The sequence below is a fragment of the Meles meles genome, chromosome 7 (genome assembly GCF_922984935.1).
Source record: "Meles meles chromosome 7, mMelMel3.1 paternal haplotype, whole genome shotgun sequence".
Taxonomy (NCBI): domain Eukaryota; kingdom Metazoa; phylum Chordata; class Mammalia; order Carnivora; family Mustelidae; genus Meles; species Meles meles.
Genome location: NC_060072.1, coordinates 123390110 through 123415539, shown reverse-complemented (window position 1 = coordinate 123415539; position 25430 = coordinate 123390110). Strand labels below are relative to the sequence as shown.

The 25430-nt window shown below is 41.4% G+C and overlaps 2 protein-coding genes across 2 annotated transcripts in view; both read left to right on the top strand.

Moving 5' to 3' along the window:
• Nucleotides 1-715: 715 nt before the first annotated feature.
• On the top strand, nt 716-7978 carry LOC123946500 (phytanoyl-CoA dioxygenase, peroxisomal-like). Its single transcript, XM_046011865.1, has 3 exons — nt 716-853; nt 4089-4223; nt 7694-7978. Exons 1-3 carry the CDS (start codon nt 716-718, stop codon nt 7721-7723), a joined length of 303 nt encoding a protein of 100 aa, XP_045867821.1. The 3' UTR covers nt 7724-7978.
• LOC123946499 (selenide, water dikinase 1-like) overlaps nt 7869-25430 on the top strand; it is a 48191-nt gene continuing 30629 nt past the window's right edge. Inside the window, exon 1 of the mRNA XM_046011864.1 lies at nt 7869-7883. Coding sequence (XP_045867820.1) covers nt 7869-7883 — 15 coding nt within the window. The remainder of the gene's footprint in view (nt 7884-25430) is intronic.

Sequence of the window (25430 nt, the reverse complement as noted above, 5' to 3'; positions counted from 1 at the left end):
AAATGCAAAGTTCGTCTAGATCTTCAATATGATTCAGTAATGACGGATAAGTAGAAATTTGAGATTCTTCATTTGGTCCACCAAATCCATGATTTTTACAACCAGATGTCTGAGAAGTTTTGTATATATATATATTTTAAGATTTTATTTATTTATTTGACAGAGAGATCACAAGCAGGCAGAGAGGCATGCCGAGGGAGAGGGAGAAGCAGGCTCCCTGCTAGTGGATAGCCGAACCTGGGGTTCGAACCCAGGATACCGGGATCATGACCTGAGCGGAAGGCAGAGGGTTTAACTCACCGAACTACCCAGGTGCCCAAGGGTTTGGATATTTACAGTTGCTTTTAAGAATTTTTATTAAAAAGAAAGGAATCTTTTTATTTTGGGGCACCTGGGTAGCTCAGTGGGTTAAGCCTCTGCCTTCGGCTTAGGTCATGATCTCAGGGTCCTGGGATCAAGCCCCACATTGGGCTCTCTGCTCAGCAGGTAGCCTGCTCCCCCACCACCCACACCTACCTCTCTGCCTACTTGTGATCTCTCTCTCTTTCTCATAAATAAATAAAATCTTTAAAAAAAAAAGAATCATTTTGTGTCTTTCTCTTTGCAGAACTTAGGAAAACTTTGCTTTTCCTAATGAGTCATTGATAAAATTCTTAATCATTGGGTACCTCAAATATAGTTTTGTTTCTCTTATGTGATCTACGGAGGAGTTAACATGATGTTCTACGGGATTCAGGACTATGATGAAAACTTCCCCCGAGTGCATCTTGTGATGGAGAAGGGAGACACTGTTTTCTTTCATCCTTTGCTCATCCATGGATCTGGTTGGAACAGAACTCAAGGATACCGGAAGGTATGCATTCACATCACTGTAGTTTCCAACAATGAATACATTAGAACCAAAAATGTCAAGATATGTGAAACTTCATGAGATTTGTGACATTGAACGAAACTGGCATTTAGTCTGGTTTATTTACCAGGAAAACTATTTGCTACCTCATGCTTTTTTGCTCATATCAGTAAGAAGCCAGGTGAGCTCAGGATCCTCATCCTGCTGATAATGAATTATGAACATTCATAGAATTCCTTCAGAAGAAGAACATACTTGGGAGCCCATAGCCAGTGCTTTTGGAGGCAGAAACAAAGGCTGACATATAAAAATCATAAAATTTGGAATGTATATAGTTCATAGTAACCACTAAGAGGAAGGTTTATAATAGCTTTGTTATTTGGAAAACCATGATCAATTCTAAGCAAACGTTTTAAATTGATTGCCCAGACGTCAAATTTCACAGGCAGCCATATTTTTCATCCCTGAGTTCCAGAAGTTGTTTTTAGCTTCAGAATGTTTTAAACACCTAATGATTTAAAACTGACAAAATTTCTCATACTCCCAGATTTCTCGCTTCTCAAAAATTCAACAGATCTGACAGTACTGTGGACTTACATTTCCCCATATAACATGACTCTCCATACTAAATATTGGGGAGTGTTGAGGGCTGAGTGAAACCTTCCAGTTTTTCACACCAACTACCACTGTCTCCCTGAGGTCATAGGTTAGTTTCCAGTTTCCATCTTCTATTTATTCATATTTCCATAAGGTTGACAGGACCATGATGAATATGAGGCAAGAGGAAACTCTTCAAGATCAAAATTTAATGAGGGTGGGGGAACGGTGAAAAAAAAACCCTCAGCATTCAAGTTCAATGAAATATTAGGGCAGTATTTAGAAAATCAAAACTAATTGAAAAAATATCCATGATGTGAAGTAGTATCCCCGAGTCCTCCAGAAGATTGCCAGTTAGAGTGGCAAAAATCGACAAGGCAAGAAACAACAAATGTTGGAGAAGTTGTAGAGAAAGGGGAACACTCGTACACTGTTGGTGGGAATGCAGATGAGTGCAACCACTTAGGAAACAGTGTGGAGTTTCCTCAAAAAATTAAAAATAGAGCTCCCCTATGACCCAGCAATTGCACTACTCGGCATTTACCCCAAAGATACAGATGTAGTGAAAAGAAGGGCCATATGCACCCCAATGTTCGTAGCAGTAATGTCCACAATTGACAAAATGTGGAAAGGGCCAAGATGGCCTCCAACAGATGAATGGATAAAGAAGATATGGTCCACATACACAATGGAATATTACTCCACCATCAGAAAGGATTTGCATCAACATGGATGGGACTGGAAGAGATTATGCTGAATGAAATAAGTCAAACAGAGAAAGTCAATTATCATACGGTTTCACTTATTTATGGAACATAAGGAATAGCGTGGAGACATTAGGAGAAGGAAGGGGAAAATGAAGGGAGAGACATCAGAGAGAGAGATGAACCATGAGAGTTTAGGGACTCCTGGAACCAAACTGAGGGTTTTAGAAGGGCATAAGTTGGGGTGGGTGGATGGGTGAGCCTAGTGATGGGTATTAAGGTGGGCACAGACTGCCTGGAGCACTGGGTGTTATACACAAACAATGAATCATGGAACACTACATCAAAAACTAATGATGTACTCGATGGTGACCAACATAACAATAAAAAAAAAAAAAGAAAAGAAAAAAATATGCCTGATGGGCACAATGCCAGCATTTTAAAGAAAGAGTAGAATGGACTCTCTACCAACATGGCCCTAAGAAGTGTGCAAGCAGGAGGTATAGCCACAGTGACATAAATAATTTGAGTGTTCCTGAGTTTCACTAATTTTTGCCTTTTAAAAAAAAAGATTTTATTTATTTATGACAGAGAGAGATAGCGAGAGAGGGAACACAAACAAGGGGAGAGCTGGAGAGGGAGATGCGGGCTCTCCACTGAGCAGGGAGCCCGATAAGGGGCTCAATCCCAGGACCCTGGGATCACAACTTGATCTGAGGGCAGACATATAACCAACTGAGCCACCAAGGTGCCATTAATTTGGGCCCTTTGTCATGTATCCTTAGCCCCAAAATTCAACTTGGCATGAAAAATGGAAATTTATCTGTATGTGTGTGTATAAAAAACAGAAGCCGAGACAATAATCTGAGAGTTTACATGCGTCAGAAAGTTATAACATGTGCTACATGATCAGGATCATAAACTGAGATAGGATAGCTACATATTAAAAGATTCCATGTTAAAAAGTTGAGTATGAAATGATTACTATATGAAAATAAAAGTTATATAACATGAAACACCCCAAGTACTCTGAATGCTAATACCCCAATGTTGCAAATTTTTCAATAGTTTTTCAACTAGTTAAATGTTTGGGAAGCTATGAACCCTTAAAAAAAAAACACTTGTATTTGGGTGTGCCCTTTTCCTCTTTGGCCTCAGGTGTCACTCCTCCTTGGCATGATGTGGGGGCTTCTGTGGGAAATGGAGTTTGTGACTCCACTGCATAGAAATTCGATGTTCTGGGCAAAGCAGGCTGTCCCTTCCGTAGACAGTCACCCCAAGAGAACTAACCTGAAACTAGGAAAGTGAGTTTTAAGTTTAGATTAGCTTGTAACTTTTTCAAGAATGGGGAGAACCAAGTAACCTCCATCTTACCTTCAGACAGAAACAAGATGGGGATCGTATGTGATGCTATTGGACTCAAGGTGTCCATTTTATTTCAAAAGGGGTAGTGTGTATATTATTGTCCTTTGCAAGGTATTTTTGTGGGTGGTTGTTTGTTTGTTTTCATGATCCGTAGCCATTGAAAGGACAACCCACCACAAACTCAACTGAGTAACTAACTTCCCTGACTAAGAAAATGGTGAAAAAACCCTGGAACACATGCCTGTTTAGGACTTGAGGACATCCACACACTAGAAAAATCACATGTTAAAAAGTTACAAAGTCCTCTTATTTATGTCATTATGTTCACCGCCCCTTTTACAAACAAGTATCGCAGGGAGCTAAAAACCTCTTGTATTTCTCGGTCAGATTTAATCTGTACCTGGGGAAAAAAAGATACTGAACCCTGAAGAGACTAATACAGGACAGCATGGAATATTCTAGAAATCAAACGCTGAGTGAAATAGCTGACTTTCTAAAAGAAGTCTTCTGGTTCAGTTGCTGGTGTTAATGGAATGGGTTTTTTCCAGTATTAACCGTGTCACTCTGCACAGTCAATTTCCTGCCATTACGCTGGTGCGGACTGCCACTACATTGATGTGAAAGGCACTAGTCAAGAAGTCATTGAGAGGGAATTTTCAGAGATTGCAAAAACATTATATGGAATTCGAGATGACACCAGGCTGCAGGTATGTTTTTCTGAGATGATAGGTTAAGACTTTTTGTCTTCTTTTCTTCAGATGCTTAACAACTCTCATACCTGTTGTAATTTAGAAGGATAATGTGCTTTGTTTAAGGTGCCTTGCAGAAGCATTACTGAGACCCAATAAGAATGACAGTGAATTTCAGGTTGTACGCGCTTCCCCAGCTAGGGCATCTGAGCACCCCGTGCTTTTTTATGTCTTTGGCCACACTGTGGTATGCGGGCTGTTCTGTTCCAGGACGGACTGGTGGAAACAGAAAACAGATCTGGAGGAGAGCAAGTGAAGGACAAAGGCTACCTTCTGAATGCACAGAAGGAAAGTTACAGTCTTGGGCTCTCACCCATAGGCGTCCTTTATTCCTATAGGGCAGAGTATTTACATATCTACAAATCCAAGGAGACTCCCAGAAATCCATTCCTAAGCAGGTTTTGTTTGGGTCAGTTGGCATCTGGAGTTTCATGGAGCAGATGTCTGAAACCTCTGAGTCTTATCAATGGTTATAGAGGCATTATTTCATACCCCTTTGTACTTAATACACATCACTTGTAAATTCTTTGTAACTAGAACATTCAAAACTGATGGTGATGGTCACCAGACAAACTGTAGTCAAAGCAAAAATAAGCATTTGACTTTGTAAATGAGCCCATTTTAGCTGCTGAAACAAGAAGCTGATCCTATGATTTATTTTGCATTAATCAAAAATGCATTCATTTCCTACGGGGGAGACCCCCAAAGAGACCGAGTATCATGATAACTTCAGAGCCTTCCAGTACTCTGAAGAGTACCATACACCAGCACTAAGCTACTGTGCCATGAGGAGTCATCTTCTGAAACTCCTTCCCAGCTTAAGAATCTGACTTCTCCCTTGCCCCTTCTCCCTTTAGCATCTATGACTCTATTCCATATCTGCAAAGGCTCTCATTTCACACTGTAGATGGTAGACCATCTTGTCCTTCTCCCTTGGTCCAGTGCTTAAAATGCATCATATTTTGTCAAGTGGGGCTTCCGTGCCACACTCTAAATTTTAAAGCAGAAAAAGAAATGCATATATTATGTTTGTGGTTTGTCAGGTTGTGGTAAGTGATAGCCTTCTGTATTTACTTCATTTATTTGAGAGAGAGAGACAGCGAGAGGGCCAGCAGGAAGGGCGGCAGGCAAGGGAATGGGGAGAAGCAGACTCTCTGTTGAGTGGGGAGCGTAATGAGGGGATGGATCCCAGAACCTTGAGATCATGACATGAGCCAAAGAACTATGCTAAATGGACTGAGCCATCCTAGTGCCCCACCTGTATTTATTTGAAAATGTTAGTCTTGCAGATAAAGTTCCTCAGTTTTACTTAGAATAATGACATAAATTTCTGCTACATAGTTCTTCGTGAGTTATGAGTGCTCTTTCATATCTCTAGTCTTACTTTCTTCACCAAATTCCAACGCATCAGTCATTCTCACTTTTTTTTAATGTTCAACCATAATAGAAATTTATTGTTTGCTCAAAGTCCTAAAAAAGTATTTTTTAAACATATATCACGTTATTTTTTTTTCTTTTCAGCATAACAGTGTTCATTGTTTTTGCACCACACCCAGTGCTCCATGCAACATGTGCCCTCACTAATACCCACCACTTGTCCCCCAACCTCCCACTCCCCGCCCCTTCTAGACCCTCAGGTTGTTTTTCAGAGTCCATAGTCTCTCATGGTTCACCTCCCCTTCCAATTTCCCTCAACTCCCTTCACCTCTCCATCTTCCCATGTCCTCCGTGTTCTTTGTTATGCTCCACAAATAAGTGAGACATATGATACTTGACTCTCTTGGCTTGACTTATTTCACTCAGCATAATCTCTTCCAGTCCCATCCATGTTGCTACAAAAGTTGGGTATTCATCTTTTTTGAAAGAGGCATAATACACCATCATGTATATGGACCACATCTTCCTTATGCATTCGTCTGTCGAAGGGCATCTTGGTTCTTTCCACAGTTTGGTGACCATGGCCATTGCTGCTATATACTTTGGGGGTACAGATGGCCCTTCTGTTCACTTCATCTGTATCTTTGGGGTAAATACCCAGTAGTGCAATTGCAGGGTCATAGGGAAGTTCTATTTTTAATTTCTTGAGGAATCTCCACACTGTTCTCCAAAGCAGCTTCACCAACTTGCATTCCCACCAACAGTGTAAGGGGGTTCCAATTTCTCCACATCCTCTCCAACACATTTTCTTTCCTGTCCTGCTAATTTTGGCCATTCTAACTGGTGTGAGGTGGTATCTCAATGTGGTTTTAATTTGAATCTCCCTGATGGCTAGTGATGATGAACATTTTTTCATGTGTCTGATAGCCATTTGTATGTCTTCATTGGAAAAGTGTCTTTCATATCTTCTGCCTATTTTTTGATATGAATATCTGTTTTGCATGTGTTGAGTTTGTGGAGTTCTTTATAGATCCAGGATATCAACCTTTTGTCTGTACTTTCACCTACAAATATCTTCAACCATTTCGTGGGATTTTGTTGTCTTCCTTTGCTGTGCAGAAGCTTTTGATCTTGAAGAAGTCCCAAATGTTTATTTTCACTTTTGTTTCCTTTTCTTTTGGAGACATATCTTGGAACTAGTTGCTGTGGCTGATATTGAAGAGGTTACTGCCTATGTTCTCCTCTAGAATTCTGATGGATTCCACTCTCACTTTTTTAAAAAAGATCTCTTTATTTATTTGAGAGAGAGAGAGAGAGAGTGCACCCAAGTGGGCAGAAAAGAGGGAAAGGGAGGGAATCTCCAGCAGACTCCTCACGGAGTGAGGAGCCCGGACAGGCCTCGAACCCAGCACCCTGAGATCATGACCTGAGTTGGACACTTAACTGACTGAGCCACCCAGGAACCCCTCACTCCATGCTCTTAGGGAGAACATGAAAAGTCCAAGAGGCTGCCCTGAGTGATGTAAGTGACAGAGCTACATTTTGGAGTCAGGTCCAATTCCAAAACCGTTTTTTCCACCTCTCTAGCTATTGGCTCAAAAATAAACAAGAAATAAAAAGTCTGAATTGTTTTATTAAGAACAAAGGGAAAAAAAAAAACCAAATCAAGCCATGACTCATGCCATCATTTGCACTTAGGAGTAGATCACTGTAAATGGGGCAGTGTCTAAAGGAATGCAGGACAAAGGGCAGTGTGGACTCTTGTGACCAATCACTGTGCTCAGCCGGTTAGAGACACCTGTGGGCAACAGCAGCGCCAAATAACACAGGCTGACCTTCTGGGGACTTGCTCTCTTAGTTTGGTCAACACTATTCTAGATGTGGGCAAGTACATTATATGAAGTCTTAGAATATGGTTGATTTACCCGTTGAGAGGACTACTGTGCAGAGTTTTCCATTTAACTGTTGGTAGATGCTAGAAATCTACTTTGCCTCATGCTGAACAGATCCCTGTGTTCCATCAACTGACTGTGCTTGGTTTTATTTCCAAGATGTGTTTAGATTTAGAGTGCGGCTGGTGAAAGGAATGAGGATCAATCTATGAGGTTGCCGTCTGCTGAGCTCTTTGAGAGAAAACCAGAACAAATCAACGTGCCTGGGGAAAATGTTTTCTTAACAAGCTGTCCTAATCTTTTCTATCATTGTTCTCCAAATCATGACACGAGGATGAGGTACTTGCTGGTATGTGGTTAGTTCTGCGTGCAGAGCTGTTGCTTCCATGGAGGAAGATATGTAACAGTGGCTGATTACTGTTTTCAGGAAAACTGAGGGTTGCAGCTAATAAATATGTTTCATGTCTAATTTAAGTGTGTTCCATCAGTTTCTATCATTCGGTTAGCTCTTTGTCCAAGCAGAAAGGTATCCTTTGAAACTCAGGGTACGTGGACTCTTGCATCCCTCTTCTGGAAAACCCACCACCCCCTGACTTCGGGGCTTGAGAGACTTCTCAGATCTAGAACACCATCTAACACAGGCATGTGTAATGAAAGGCATTGTGGAGTAGAAATAAGGGGGATGCTGGTGCTCTGACACAGGATTCTTTGCATGACTTCTCCAACCCAGGCAGCCTCCTTAAAAAAAAAAAAAAAAAAGACTGGATCTTTCCAAGTCGTTTTTCTCTGTTCCTGAAGAAGGAAGACTAAGGTGGCTTCATCTGGTATTTTTTATTGGGTAAGGCAGCTGAAAACCCTCAGAATTTCAGAATTATGAAAACCTAAACTCTTTCGAACTACAGGGACAATTTTAGATCGTTTAGGATTCTAATGGGCATGAACTGGGAGATTTTATTTTATTTTGAAGATTTTATTTATTTATTTACTTACTTATTTATTTATTTATTTCTTTTTGAGAGAGACCTACACACACACACACAGAGGCTTGAGCAGTGGGGAGGCACGGAGGCAGAGGCAGACAGCCTGTTGAGCAGGGAGCCCCACAAGGAGCTCAATCCCATGACACTGTGATCAAGTCCTGAGCCTAAGGCACAGGCTTAATCCACTGAGCCACCTTGGGACCTCATGGAGGGAGGTTTTATTTTATTCAGTGCCAGATTTGTACACAAGTTGGGGCAGCAAAGAGACATAGTCTTGATTTTTAAAAATAACAATTTGCTAAGAAATAACAAGAGTCCCTTTCTTGTTAATGTGCTAAGCACAGGTTTTCCTGAATCGAGTTTCACTGTTTTTGTCCATTTCTTTGTGAGGGCAGCCTGTTTAAGCTCAGGTCCAGCTGGAAACTGAAGAAGGCAAGACTTTCCCTAACAGGGGTTAAGGAAATGGATTACAGAATAATTGGACATAAAATGTACGTGAGGAAAGCCTGTGTAAACAGCATGTATGGAGCCCTGTTCCACCAAAAAGCCTTTAAAACTAATTTCAAATGTAAAATAAATTAACAAAAATAAACTTCAATAGGAAAACCAGATAGCACAATTTGTTACTTCCCTCATGCATTTTTGAGCACCTGCCAATGAGTCAATCAGGAAACAATTCATCACCATTTTATCTGTGTCCCTCTTGTGCATTCATTCATATCACAAACACCCAACCATCCGTTCTTTGTAATAGGACTAGATTTGGCACAAAGACAGCACCAGGATGAGTTAGTCTGTGTGAACCCACCTGGAAAAGGTGGGAGCGAAGGTCAGCAGCAAAATGAGGAGCTGGAAGGGGACTATCAGGGCATCTTGGCAGAATGAGGAACAGCTGCTCTCACAGTGGGTGTAGTGGCGATTTACCCTGGCGGAGTGTTTTATTTGCCTGGAGAGGAACCTCAAAGGACTATAGGAGGTACTCAAAGTGCACACCAAAGCGAATAGAAAGGATCCCCTTCTACCAAAGCAAACAGGAAGGATCCTCTTCTATTTGTGAACACACAAATTAATGGAATGAAACGTTGTGCTCATGGATGAGAAGAATTAATATTGTTAAAATGTCCACACTACCCAAAGGAATCTACTGATTCAGTGCAATACTTGCCAAAATTCCATTGGCATATTTCACAGAGTAGAAGAAATAATTCTAAAATTTGTATGGAATCAGAAAAGATCCCCAAACTACCAGAGCAATCTTAAGAATAAAAAGGAAAGGTATCACCCTCCCTGATTTCAAACTACATCACAAAGCTATAGTCAAAGTATATGTTACTGGTACTAACATGAACACAGAAGAATGGAACAGATTGAGAGTCTAGAAAAGACCCACACATATATGAACAATGCATCTATGATGACAAAGGAACCAAGAACATAGAATGGAAGAAAGATAGTTTCTTCAACAACTGGTGTTGGGAAAACTGGAGAGCCGCATGCAAAAGAATGATACTGGAGGAGTCAAGATGGCAGGGAAGTAGGAGGAGGCGCCATTTCAACCTGTACCCTAAAGTGAGCTGATTACCTACCAAAGAACTCCGACCACCCATGAAATCAGCCTGAGATCAGAATTATACACGTCTGGATCTCTACAGGAGCAGAAGACACCAGTGGCAGGTAAAGCAGAGTGGGAACATCGGACTGATATCGGAAGATAAACAAAAGGGGGAGAGAGCCACCAGAGGTGACTGATAGGAAAGTAATACCCCAATATGAGAGTGCCCTGAGTCTGGGGACCAGCATTAACTTGGAGTCTGGTTGAAAGCACTCAAAAAACAAAGAGCAAAGGATCCTGGGGGGAAATAGTGCGAATCTGGGCGGTTAGGGACAGGGACCTAAGTCCCCGGACCCAGGACAGCCTCCCCTGGCGCTGAGCCAGAGAGAGTGCGGCAGAGAATTCAGGTCTCCCTCCATGAGCTGCAAGTACGCCTGAGCTGCCAGCGCGCCCAAGAAAAAGTGGGGTCCGTCTCCCATGAGGGGCTAGGAGCCTGGCCAGGCGACATTCCTAGAACGTGCCCGTCCCACACCCTCCCTTGGGAGAGGTGCTCATAGATGCTAGCCTGGAGCTCTGGCATCCGGAAAAACCAGACATTCCCAGCCCACGACAGCGGGAAAATCTCAGTGGGCGACCTCTGCTTGGAACCTCTCTGGCGGTCTGTAGCTGCCTCGACAGCCGCCGCTGCCCTGGTATTGGGGAAAAGGAGGAGCTCCCACATCCCCAGGGACCCTGACTCAGATCCGACTCTGCCAGCAGCTCTGCAGAGCATTCTGAGGATTCTCTCTGAGAGGGAGGTTGGGGTGCTGTTTGCTCTCCTCTAAAACTCCAGAAACCATCAAAAGCTGTCAAGGCGAGAGAAAAGAGATGAAAGAACATAAAACCCCCCAGAGAACAAGAGCCTGAAAAAAACAGTTTCCTCAGAGCCGAACCCCTTGAGGGGAGCTGGAGGACCTAACTCAGGGAACATTATTGTCTGCCAACCAGGAAGGAAGGAAAAAAAAAAAAAGGAAGAAGACTACAAGAGAACAACCACCACTATTTCATAAATACAATTTTATTTTTAACTCTTACCAATATTCTGTTTCTTTTTTTAAAACATACAGAAAATTTTTTAACCTATTTACCATCACACTGAGATGTCCAGTACATCAAATTCCTTAATAACCTTCTAACCTGAACTTTTTGATACATACACCCATGTTTTTCTTTTGCTTTTCTATTTTTTTAAATTCTTTTTAAATTTTAATTTAGTTTAGTCTAGTTTATTCTTTTTTAATTTTTATTTTCTACTATACATATAGAGTTAAACTTCAAGGTAATCCCCTTTCCCCAGTCAATGCTACCCCTATAGGCAAACCAGTTTCTAATCCCCCTGTAACTTAGGAAAATTGAGTCCCTTAACAAAAACATCAAGATACATCCAGGAAGATTCAAAATAACCTTCCTCACCCACACTGAGAATTTGTAACCACTCTCCCAATTTTTCCTTCTGCCAGTGTTTCTGTGAATTTGTGTTTGTCCTGATTATATATAAATCTTATACTTGGGGTTCTTTCTGATGAGGTTCTTCCCTTTTTTTGCATATATATATATATATGCAATATATATATATATATGCAATATATATATATATATGCAATATATATGCAATATATATATATATAATTCTCTTGTCATATATTTTTATCAGTTTTTCTTTGTCTGTTTTTGTTTGTATACTTCATAAATCTTACCTTGGGGCCCATTTGGGCTGAGCCTTCTCTTTTATCTTCCCTTTTTTTTTCTGTCTCTCTCTCTCTTTTTTTCCTTTCTTCTTTTCCTTTTTTTTCTTTCTTCTTCTCTATTTCTTTTTCTTTTCTTTTTTCTCTCATTTGGGTGGGGAACCCTGATTGCACAGAAGCATTCCAGGGTGCACCTTGACTGCACCACAATCGATAAATCCAGCTACATCCGTTCAGTCATCTCTTACCAAAATGACTAGGAGGAGGAATACGCAACAGAAGAAAATGGCCTAAATGCGCCCATAAAATGACACAGGGTTGCAGATTGGACAAAACGACAGGACCCATCCATATGTTGTCTACAAGAGACCAATTCTGAACCTAAGGATACACCCAGACTGAAAGTGAAGGGATGGAGAAGCATCTTTCATGCCAATGGGCCTCAAAAGAAGGCCGAGGAAGCAACCCTCATATCAGATAAATTAGATTTTAAACTAAAGACTGTCAGAGATACAGAAGGACACTACATAATTCTTAAAGGGACTATCCACCAAGATGATCTAACAATTCTAAATATCTACACCCCCAGTATGGGAGCACCCAATAACATAAGAAAACTATTAATCAAGATAAAGAGTCATATTGATATGAATACAATAATAGTAGGAGATCTTAATACACCTCTCTCAGAAATAGACAGATCACCGAAGCAGAAAATCAATAAAGAAATAAGAGCATTGAACGAAACATTGGACCAGATGAACCTCATAGACATATACAGAACATTCCACCCTAAAACAACAGAATACTCATTCTTCTCAAGTGCACATGGAAACTTCTCCAGAATAGAAGACTCTATTAAGCACTCTAAGCAGGACTCAACCAATACCAAAAGACTGACATTATTCCCTGCATATTCTCAGATAACAATGCTTTGAAACTGGAACTCAATCACAAGGAAAAGTTCAAAAGGAACTCAAACACCTGGAAGCTAAAGACCACCTTGCTTAAGAATGCTTGGATCAACCAGGAGATCGAAGATGAACTTAAACAATTCATGGAAACCAATGAGAATGAAGACACTTCAGTCCAAAACCTATGGGATACAGCAAAGGCGGTTCTAAGGGCGAAATACATAGCCATCCAAGCCTCCCTCAAAAACACTGAAAAATCCAGAATACACCGGCTGTCTCTACACATTAAAAGAACTGGATAATCAACAACAAATCAAACCAACTCCACACGCAAGAAGGGAAATAATCAAGATTTGAGCAGAGATCAATGAGGTAGAAACCAGGGATATAGTAGAACGTATCAATGAAACTAGAAGCTGGTTTTTTGAAAGAATCAGTAAGATCGATAAACCATTGGCCACACTAATCCAAAAGAAAAGAGAGAAAGCCCAAATTAATAAAATTATAAATGAAAAGGGAGAGATCACAACTAAAACCAAGGAAATAGAAACAATCATCAGAAATTATTACCAACAGATATATGCCAATAAGCTAAGCAACCTAGATGAAATGGATGCATTCCTGGAAAACTACAAACTCCCAAAATTGAACCAGGAAGAAACTGACAACCTGAAGAGACCGATATCTAGTAATGAGATTGAAGCAGTGATCAAAAACCTCCCAAAAAACAAGAGCCCAGGACCTGATGGATTCCCGGGGGAATTCTACCAAACTTTCAAAGAAGAAATAACACCAATTCTCATGAAGCTGTTCCAAAAAATTGAAGCAGAAGGAAAACTTCCAGACTCTTTTTATGAAGCCAGCATTACCCTGATCCCCAAACCAGGCAAAGACCCTACCAAAAAGGAGAATTTCAGACCAATATCACTGATGAGTAGGGATGCTAAGATTCTCAACAAGATCCTAGCAAACAGGATCCAGCAGCACATTAAAAAGATTATCCACCATGACCAGGTGGGATTCATCCCTGGGTTACAAGGTTGGTTCAACATTCACAAATCAATCAGTGTGATAGAACAAATCAATAAGAGAAGAGAGAAGAACCACATGGTCCTCTCAATTGATGCAGAAAAAGCATTTGACAAAATCCAGCATCTGTTCCTGATGAAAACGCTTCAAAGTATGGGGATAGAGGGAACATTCCTGAACTTCATAAAATCTATCTATGAAAGACCCACAGCAAATATCATCCTCAATGGGAAAAAGCTTGCAGCCTTCCCGTTGAGATCAGGAACACGACAAGGATGTCCACTCTCACCACTCTTGCTCAACATAGTATTAGAAATACTAGCAATGGCAATCAGGCAACAAAGAGAAATAAAAGGTATCCAGATTGGCAAGGAAGAAGTCAAACTCTCTCTCTTTGCAGATGACATGATTCTTTATATGGAAAACCCTAAAGACTCCACCCCAAGTCAATGTACAGAAATCAGTGGCTTTCTTATACACTAACAATGAAAATACAGAAAGGGAAATTAGAGAATCGATTCCATTTACTATAGCATCAAGAACCATAATATACCTGGGAATAAACTTAACAAAGGAGGTAAAGGACCTGTACTCGAGGAACTACAGAACACTCATGAAAGAAATTGAAGAAGACACAAAAAGATGGAAGACCGTTCCATGCTCTTGGATTGGAAGAATAAACATTGCTAAAATGTCTATACTGCCTAGAGCAATCTATACTTTTAACGGTGTTCCAATCAAAATTCCACCAGTATTTTTCAAAGCGCTCGAGCAAATAATCCTAAAATTTGTTTGGGATCAGAAGAGACCCCGAATTGCTAAGGAAATGTTGAAAAACAAAAACAAAACTGGCGGGGCGCCTGGGTGGCTCAGTGGGTTAAAGCCTCTGCCTTTCGCTCAGGTCATGATCCCAGGGTCCTGGGATCGAGCCCCGCATCGGGTTCTCTGCTTGGCAGGGAGCCTGCTTCCTCCTCTCTCTCTCTCTCTCTGCCTGCCTCTCTCCCTACTTGTGATCTCTATCTGTCAAATAAATAAATAAAATCTTTAAAAAAAAAAAAAAAAAAAAAAAAAAAAAAAAAAAAAAAAAACAAAAAACAAAACTGGCGGCATCACGTTACCCGATTTCAAGCTTTACTACAAAGCTGTGATCACCAAGACAGCGTGGTACTGGCATAAAAACAGACACATTGACCAGTGGAACAGAGTGGAGAGCCCAGATATGGACCCTCAACTCTATGGTGAAATAATCTTCGACAAAACAGGAAAAAATATACAATGGAAAAAAGACAGTCTCTTCAATAAATGGTGCTGGGAAAACTGGACAGCGATATGTAGAAGAATGAAACTCGACCATTTTCTTACACCATACACAAAGATAAACTCTAAATGGATAAAAGACCTCAACATGAGACAGGAATCCATCAGAATACTAGAGGAGAACATAGGGAGTAACCACTTCGATATCAGCCACAGCAACTTCTTTCAAGATATGTCTCCAAAGGCAAAGGAAACAAAAGCGAAAATGAACTTTTGGGACTTCATCAAGATCAAGTTTCTGCACAGCAAAGGAAACAGTCAACAAAACAAAAAGGCAACCCACGGAATGGGAGAAGATATTTGCAAATGACAGTACAGACAAAAGGTTATAGATCCAGGATCTATAAAGAACTCCTCAAACTTAACACACACAAAACAGAAAATCATATCAAAAAATGGGCAGAAGATATGAACAGACACTTCTCCAACGAAGACATACAAATGGCTATCAGACACATGAAAAAATGTTCATCATCACTAGCCATCATTGAGATTCAAATTAAAACTACATTGAGATATCACCTGACACCAGTTAGAATGGCCAAAATTAGCAAGACAGGTAACAATGTGTGTTGGAGAGGATGTGGAGAAAGGGGAACCCTCTTACACTCTTGGTGGGAATGCAAGTTGGTGCAGCCACTTTGGAGAACAGTGTGGAGATTCCTGAAGAAATTAAGAATAGAGCTTCCCTATGACCCTGCAATTGCACTGTTAGGTATTTACCCCAAAGATACAGATGTAGTGAAAAAAAGGGTCATCTGTACCCCAATGTTTATAGCAGCAATGGCCACGGTTGCCAAACTGTGGAAAGAACCAAGATGCCCTTCAACGGATGAATGGATAAGGAAGATGTGGTACATATACACAATGGAGAATTTTGCCTCCATCAGAAAGGATGAATACCCAAATTTGTAGCAACATGGACGAGACTGGAAGAGATTAGGCTGAGCGAAATAAGTTAAGCAGAGGGAGTCAAGTATCATATGATCTCACTTATTTGTGGAGCATAACAAAGAACACGGTGGACATGGTGAGATGGAGAGGAGAGGGAGTTGAGGGACACTGGAAGGGGAGATGAACCATGAGAGACTATGGACTCTGAAAAACAACCAGAGGGGTTTGAAGGAGTCGGGGGTGGGGAGATTGAGGAACCAGGTGGTGGGTAATAGGGAGGGCACGTACTGCATGGACAGTGGGTGTGGTGCAAAAACATTGAACACTGTTATGCTGAAAATAAACAAATTAAAAAAATGTTAAAAAAAATAAATTAAATAAATAAATAAAAGAAAAAAAAAGAATGAAACTGGAACACTGTCTTACACCACACACAAAAAGTAACTCAAAATGAATCAAGACTTGAATGTAAGTCCTGAAACCATAAAATTCCTAGGAGAAAACCAAGGCAGTAAACCCCTTGACATGTGCTTTAGTGACATCATTGTGGTTATGACTCCAAAGGCAAGCAAAACAAAAGCAAAAATAAACAAATGGGACTCCATCAAACCAAAAAGCTTCTGGCCAGCAAAGAAAACCATCATCGAAATGAAAAGGCAACCTACCAATTGGGAGACGACATTTGCAAACCATATATCTGATAATGGGTTAATATCCAACATACATAAGGCACTCATACAACTCAACAACAAAGAGACAAACAACCTGATTAAAAAATGTGTGGAAATCTAACAGACATTTCTCCAAAGGAGACAGGTGGCCAAAGGCACTTGAAAAGATGATTGACATCACTAAGTTGTCCCCCTGTTCACTTATATACATATGTATATAGATATGTATGTGTGTGTAAGGTCCAGATGTACAGCTTTGTAATTCAACATCCGTATACACTAAAGTGTGATCACCATTACACGTCTAGTTACCAAGCATCACCATACAGTTGCCTCCCTCATACCATTTGCCCACTTCTCCTCTGGTAACCACTAATGTATTCTCTGTATCTTTGAGATTAATTTTGTTGGTTTGGGTTTCTTGGGTTTTTATTTTGTTTTCTTTTCTTTTCTTTTTTTTTTTTTTAGATTTCAAATAGGAATATAGTATTTGTGAAATATAGTATTATGAAATATAGTATTTGTCTTTTTCCAACGCATTTTACTTAACGTAATACTCTCACATTCCACCCATGTTTTCGCAAATGGTAAGATTTCATTCTTTTCTGTGGCTGTGTAATACTCCATGAAGCATCTGCCTTCAGCTCAGGTCATGATCTCAGGGTCTTGGGATCAAGTCCCCACCTCATACTCCCTGCTTAGTGGGAAGTCTGCTTCTCCCTCTCTCTCTGGCCCTCCTCCAGCTTGTGCTCTCTCTCTCTCTCCAATCAATAAATAAAATCTTAACAACAACACAAAACGAACAGGAAGAAACTATGAACAACCTAGAAACTGAACACTCAGAAATACAACCTTTCTCTTGGTTATTTTAGGGATTTCTGCCCTTGGTTGGGAGCTGGTGATCCTTTTCTATGAAGGATCTGGCTCTTTACTATCAAGAGCCAGATAGTAAATATTTTCTGCTTCACAAGCCATACTCTTCTGTCGCCTGGACTCAGCTCTGCTTGTACAGCAGGAGGGCAGTTAGGGACAACAGCTAAGTAAAGAGGTGTGGCTAGGATCCAATAAAACTCTATTCACAGAAACAGGATATCTGCCAGTCTTGACCCTGGGGTTCTTTTATGCCTACCCTGAACTGGATGACTCTGTGTATTTAGGAAAGCAAACAATTGTCATGGTCCTTGACAAAAAGCTCTACCTGGCAGTGAGGGAACAATGCTTCAGAGCACTTCCCTGTTTCTTTGAGATGAACAGGAAGGTGTTGGGAGCCTGGCCCTGCCCCATGCAAGGCACAGCTTGCTTCCTTAGGTGATGCACAACTGTTTGTTTTTTCTTCCCTGATGTGGCCAATTGTTAATGTAGATTAACTTTGGGACACCCTGTGTAGAATTATCCCAAGGCCTCTGGTGTAACATGTACCCCAGAAGGAGGATGCTCTGAGATGGGGTGGGTGATACACAGTACTCCAGGACACTGCTTACATATGCACATTGGTATCAACCAGAAATCTTGGTGCAAACCACAGAAGCTGTCCCTAAGCATGGGAAACAGAAATCAGACCATGTTAGCAGGCTCTCTAGGACTTAGGGAAATGCAATGTGGCCAGGTGTGCCGTGGACAGGAGCACAGCACAGTGGCTACGCTGATGGATGTCCTCCCCCACCATCCACCACCCAGTCCTTGGAACGTTGCTTTGGAGTCAAAGCCCTGGGCACAGAGTGTGAGCCACACACCATTCTTGGCTGCCACAGAGGTAGAATCAGAGCATGGACTTTCCTGGTTCTCTTTGCCATCTGCCCTAAGACCACACTTCATGGTGGGGTGGGATTGCCTCAAAGCAAGATCAGGTAGCAAAAAGAAAGAAGATGAACAAAATGTTTTCATCTGCTACAACAGCCACACATCTGGATTTCATAGTCTGCCTGCCAGCGAACAGTAAAACCCACTGTGAACTTGATGAAGGGAAGGGCTGTGTCTCTACTGGCCCTCTCAGGCCTGTCCTAGGTGCCTGTCTCAGTCCTCGAGCGAGACAGGCTCATCACTCATCATCTGGGAAGCACACCATGGCCCCTGGGAGCTCTGGCCTGCTGCAGCATTCTTAGGGCTGCGGTGATGAATCAGTATGGAGTCACTGCCAATATTGCAGTAGGTCACACCCCCAGTTTTTTTTTTTTTTTTTTGGTTTTTCTTTCCTTTGAGAGGGAAAGAAAGCATAGGGAGGGGAGAGGGAAGGAGAGAGACTCAAGCAGGTCCATGTCCAGTGCAGAGCCCAATGCTGGCTGGATCTCACAACCCTGAGACTGTGACCTGAGCTGAAATCAACAGTCAGAGGCTCAACTGACTGCACCATTCAGGTGCCCCATAACCTCAATTTTAAAATAAAATTATAAAATCAAATAGAATGAGGGGCACCTGCGTGGCTCAGTGGGTTAATGCCTCTGCCTTTGGCTCAGGTCATGATCCCAGGGTCCTGGGATTGAGCCCCACATCGGGCTCTTTGATCAGCAGAGAGCCTGCTTTCCCTGCTTCTCTCTCTGCCTGCTTGTGATCTCTGTCTGTCAAATGAAAACAATCTGTAAAATAAAACAGAATGAAGAAGAGAAAACAGAGAAGAAATCAGACAGCACCACTTAAGGTGAGGGAAGCAATGTTTTCTGTTTTATTTTCTTTTGAAGATTTTATTTGTCAAAGAGAGAGATGCAGAGAGAGCACAATCAGGCAGAGGGAGAAGCAGGCTCCCAGCTGAGCAGGGACTGGATACAGGACTTGATCAACCGACCCTAGGATCATGACCTGAGAGAAATGTGGACGCTTAACCTACTAAGCCACTGAAGCGTCCCCTTACAGATGCTCTTTACTCACAATTCCAAAGAAAACAATGTCTGTGGTTTATTTTCCTTGGTGAAGCTTGGAGGATATGCAATGGGAAATGTCTCTCTTAGTCGCAATTCCTTAAACATCAGGGCTACAGGCAGAAGTGGATATCCCAACTCTTGTTAAAGATTTTATTTATTTATTTGACAGACAGTGCACAAGCAGAAGGAACATCAGGCAGAGGGAGGAGGGAGAAGCAGGCTCTCCACTGAGCAGAGAGTCCCGTGCCTGGGACTTGATACCAGGACCCTAGGATCATGGCCTGAGCCAAAGGCAGACACTTAGCCAACTGAGCCCCAGGCACGTGCAGATGTCCCAAATCTTACGTGGGGAATGCTGCCCCAGGAGACCAGAAAGAGGGACAGGTACACCAGGCAGGAAAGGGCAGGGAGTGCATGGCAAATGGCCAGTGTGTCACCACAAACAGCCTGCTCCTTTATCCTAGGGCATTTACACAGAGGCTTCCTGGAGTCACTACTCTGGGAGGAAGAGTATTGAACTGCTGAGTCTTCCCCTTCTATCAGAGTATGGACGCCCTGTGCTTTGGGTTGTGTTTCTGGCCCTCCAAGCACTGCTAAGGAAGTTAACCGCTGAGGTTCCTCTGTGGCCAGTCTGTGCCATGTATGGGGTGCCTTGGCAGTTGATTATGTTTGAGTAATTTCAACTTCTCCTTTAACTAAAAGCAGCAGCAGCTAACACCTGTATTATGCCTTACTATGAACCAAGCACTGTTGTAAGCCCTGAACTTGTATTGATGCTTAAAACTATATACATGTATTTATAAATATATATACATATTATATATATATAAGAGAGATCAGAAGGAGAGGCTGAGGAAGGAGAGAGAGAATCTTAAACAGGCTCCATGCCCAGTGCACAGCCTGATGCAGGGCTTGATTTCATGACCTTGAAATCATAACCTGACCCAAAGTCAAGATTTGGGCACTGAACTGATTGAGCCACCTATGTTTCCCATATTGATGCTTTTAATTCTTGCAACAACTCTACAGTTGAAACACAATCATTATCCCTATTTTACAAAGGAGACAACTCAGCACAGAAAGGTTAAGGAACATGCCTAAGGTCACATAGCTAGCAAGTGGTGGGGCCAGGATTGGAACCCCAACAACTGGGCTGCAGAGTCCTTGCCACTTGGTCATTGGAATAACGCATTAAATGATCATTTATACAATTTCAGTGAATGATTTTACTCCATATAATGTTGAGAACCTCGAATTTTTCCAAAATTTCAGCTATTCTACAATTCATCTTGTATTTCTTGAAATGCAACAGTGGCAAACAGTAAGAGTAATCTTTAATATAGAAATTGATCATGTTTATGGTAGTCGGCATTGTAAAGGGATCCTATTGAATGCACAGAAACCATGTCAAGCAATCCATTGATAAATAGTGGGGAATGAATAGTTTATAGAATCAGAATGCATAAGACATAACAGAGAAGGTCTTAAGGATCATGTAGTCCAATCTCCTGATTTCATTCATTCATTCAGTTATCCACACTCTGTGTGCAGGCATACACTGCACGTGAATCACATAAAGATGATTAGGACATGCTTTCTGACTTCAAGGAACTAACCTTTGGGCTAGGAGAGTCCTCAGCTCAAAGGGTGGTGGTGGTGGGGGGTGTCTCTGGGCTCATACATGTGTCTGCAATGTACTGATTGTTAACTAAGAAAGGAGAATTAAAAACCCCTAATGGTACTTTACTGTTATATATAAACCGTTCTATAGAAACATCTATAATAATTTAATTTCTATAAAGAGAATGTGTTCATATATTCCAGTAGTTAAAAATTTAATTTTTAAACTTCATGCAAATGGACTCTTGGTGGTAAAACCACAATGTGTTCTTTTTCACTAGGCTAATAAGCAAGGGGGGTTGAGGAATTTTTTGTTTTGTTTTGTTTTGTCCTACAAAAATTAACAGATACCAATACAGAAGCAAGTCACTAAGTCTGAATCTGTTTTGAGTTGGGCAAGTTCAAACCTTGGTTGCAGAATCAGTATGAGCACAGGGGGACCTTTATGATGAGGCTTTACATTGTATGACAAAGCTGTAGTCAAAACAGTATAGTACTGCACAAAAAAAGACACACAGATCAATGGAACAGAATAAAGACCCCAGAAATAAGTCCACAATTTTATGGTCAATTAATCTTGGATAAGGCATGAACAAATATCCAATGGGAAAAAGTCTCTTCAACAAATGGTGCTGTGAAAACTGAGCAGCTATAAGCAAAAGAATGAAACTGGACCACTTTCTTACATCATTTATAAAAGTAAATTTGAAATGGATTAAAGACCTAAATGTGAGACAGGAAACCATTAAAATCCTCGCAGAGTGCACAGGCAGTAACTTCTCTGACATCAGCCATAGCCACATTTTTCTACATATGTCTCCTGAGGCGAGGGAAATAAAAACAAAAATAAAGTATTGTGACTACATCAAAATAAAAAGCTCCTGCATTGCAAAGGAAATACAACAAAACTAATATGGTATGGATGAAGGTATCTGCAAATGACATATCAAACTAAGGTTTAGTATCCTAAATCTATGAAGAACTTCTGCATGTCGATAGCCCCCCAAAAAATGCTCCAACTAAAAAAAATGGGGGGATGAAATAAACAGACAACTCTCCAAGGACATACAGATGGCCAATAAGATGAATGAAAAGACACTCGACAGGTTGCCTTGCTGGCTCAGTGGGTTAAAGCCTCTGCTTTTGGCTCTGGTCATCATCCCAGGGTCCTGGGATCCAGCCCCACATGGGGCTCTCTGCTCAGCAGGGAGCCTGTTTCTCCCCGCCCCACCCACATGCCTGCCTCTCTGCCTACTTGTGATCTCTGTCTGTCAAATAAGTAAAAATAAAATCTTTTAAAAAAAAAGATGCTTGACATCACTTATTCTCAAGGATATGCAAATCAAAATGGCAATGAGACATCACCTCACACCTTTCAGAATGGCTAACATAAAAAAATGCATGGAAAATCAAGTATTGGTGAGAATGAAAACTGGTACAGCCACTCTGGAAAACAGTATGGAAGTTTCTCAAAACGTTAAAAATAGAACTACCCTAAGATCCAGCAATCACACTACTGGGGCGCTTACCCCCCAAATACAGAAACACGAATTCAAAAGGGTTACGTGCACCCCTGTTTATAGCAGCATTATTTACAGCAGCCAAATGATGGAAAGAGCACAAGTGTCCATCAATTGACCAAAGGATAAAGAAGAGGTGATATGTATACACAATGGAATATTAACCAAGTATAAAAAAGAATGAAATCTTACCATTTGCAATGACATGGATGGAGCTAGAGAGTATAATGCTAAGAAAGTCAGTCCATCAGGGAAAAACAAATACCATAGTATCTCACTCAAATGTGGAATTTAAGAAATGAAACAAACGCTGAAAGGAAAAAAAAAAAAGAGAGAGACAAACCAAGACACAGATTCTTAGCTATAGTAAACAAACTGCTGCTTACTGGGGAGTTGGGTGGGGATGGGTAAAATAGTTGAAGGGCTTAAGTAATGCACTTGTTGTGATCATCACGAGTGACGTACAGAATAGATGAATCATTGTATTGTGCACCTGAAACTCCAGATTCCTAGGAAAGAAACTCACTGGCTCATTTTAGTTCAGGTGCCCTGCCCTGATCCAATGATTTCTCAGCATGATCCGCTTCTCCCTTAAATAATGTTAGCAGTAGATAGTAGTCCCAGTCAAGCGTGTCAGGGTGTGGGGGATGAAGGTTGAGGAACAAGAGGTATGGGTTAGGTGAAGCAAAGGCAGGGAGAAAAGCTGACCAGACGATGTAGCTGTGGCTAGGACAGTCTGTACACTAGGAAACACATCTCTATTAAAAATGCACTGATCCAGGTGTACCTGGCTGGCTCAATCAGAAGAGCATTCAACTCTTGATCTTGGGGTTGGGATTTTGAGCCCTACATTGGGATTAGAGACTACTAAAAGCAAACTAACTAACTAACTAACTAACTGAATTTTTTAAAAAAGGAAAGAAAGAAAGAAACTTGCATTAAAAACTAATGTGGGGTGCCTGGGAGTCTCAGTGGGTTAAGCCTCTGTCTTTGGCTCAGGTCATGATCTCAGGGTCTGGGGATCGAGCTACACATTGGGCTCTCTGCTCAGTGGGAAGCTTGTTTCCCCCCACTCTCTGCCTGCCTCTCTGCCTACTTGTGATCTCTCTCAGTAAATAAAATCTGAAAAAAATCTCTGAAAAAAAAAATGCACTGGAGGTACCTAGTGGCTCAGTCAGTTGTTTCTGCCTTTGGCTAAGGGCATGATCCTGGGGTCTTGGGATCGAGTCCCACGACACACTCCCTGGTCAGCAGAGAGCCTGCTTCTCCCTCTGCCTCTGCCCCTCCCTCCACTCATGCTTGCATTTCTGTTCTCTCCCTCATGTTCAAATCAATAAATAAAATCTTAAAAAAGGCACTGATCCGATCTAGCAGCTCCATTTCTGGGTGGATATCTAAAGGAACTGAAAACAAAGTCTCCAAGAGATGTCTGTATGCCTGTGTTCACAGCAGCATTACTTAGAGTAGCCAAAAGGCAGAAGCAACTGTACATCAAGAGGTCAGTGCATAAACCAATGGGTACACACACAGTAGAATATTATTCAGCCTTAAAAAGGGAGGAAATTCTGACTCATGCAAGCACATGGATGCACCAAGGGGACGTTATGCCAAAGGAAAAAAAAAAGTCATTCACAAGCAAAAACAGTGCATGAGTCCATCTCTATGAGGTAGCTAGAGCAGTCACGCTCATAGAGACAGCAGAATGGCCAGGGGCTGGAGGCAGGGAGGATGGGGAGTTAGTGTTTCATAGGGACACGAGTTTCAGTTTGGGAAAATGGAGAGAGGCCTACGTGAATGTGGTGATGGGTGTAGAAAGGGCTAAGTCTAATGGTTGAGGCGTTCATAGTAACTTTTACTTAATGGTAATGTAATGGTAACTCCTCCATTATGTGCATTTTACCAAAATCTTAAAAAACAAAATAAAAAATTTTAATACAGAAAAAAGAAAACACTCAAATGTCCTAAGATACTAGAAAAGAGTATACACTCTGCCACTTCCTGACGGTGCACGGGAGAAGAATGAGGCACAAACAAGTCAGCCACAAAGAAAGGGAGCAGGGGACAGCAGTAGAAAAGACTTTGTCCTGAACAACTCCTCAGTCCCTTTTTTATTAGATAGAAACTGTAACCCACAGAAAAGCCAAAGAAGGCCAAACATTAGCCTTGTAGATAAACAAGAAGGAAGGCAAAATATGTCTGGTCAAGCAGTAGAAAGTTTAGGGTTGAACAAGCACATTCAAAGGACTTATCTAACTAGCCACAGGTGCTCCCTGGGGTAGAAAGGGGAGAAAATGGGAAAATGAAGCATCCCCCGCTGGTCAGCTTCAAGACCGTACATCGTTGTCTCCCAGAAAGTAGAGTACGTGTTTTTCTTCTTCTTTTTTTTTTTAAGAAAAAGATGTTATTTATTTAGTTGACAGAGATCACAAGCAGGCAGAGGCAGGCAGAGAGAGACAGAGAGAGAGGAGGAAGCATCTCCCCACTGAGCGGAGAGCCCAATATGGGACTGAGTGGAAGGCAAATGCTCTAACCTATTGCCCCACCCAGGTGCCCCAGTATATGTTTTTCTTAAAGCTATATCTAGCATACTTGTTAATGAGTAAAATTTCCCATGGGTTCTATTTTAAGAAATACCTTGTTCTGAGGGACCGTTGCAACACCCCACCCTAATAATCTGATGGCAAAGGCTTCTCCCCACTTGCAAAGATTTTGACAGGGGCCATGTGTGAAGTCCGCCCACAGCTGGGTGCTCCTGCCTTCAGGGCCATGTGGTGCCAGTCAGTCCTGAGCAGAAGCAGAACAGACTGTTCTGCACACTGT

Coding starts and splice junctions, on each gene's coding strand:
- LOC123946500 (XM_046011865.1), top strand. CDS start 716: ATGATGTTCTACGGGATTCAGGACTATGATGAAAACTTCCCCCGAGTG. Junction 854..4,088: donor GAACTCAAGGATACCGGAAG/GTATGCATTCAC, acceptor CACTCTGCACAG/TCAATTTCCTGCCATTACGC. Junction 4,224..7,693: donor GAGATGACACCAGGCTGCAG/GTATGTTTTTCT, acceptor TTTATTTCCAAG/ATGTGTTTAGATTTAGAGTG.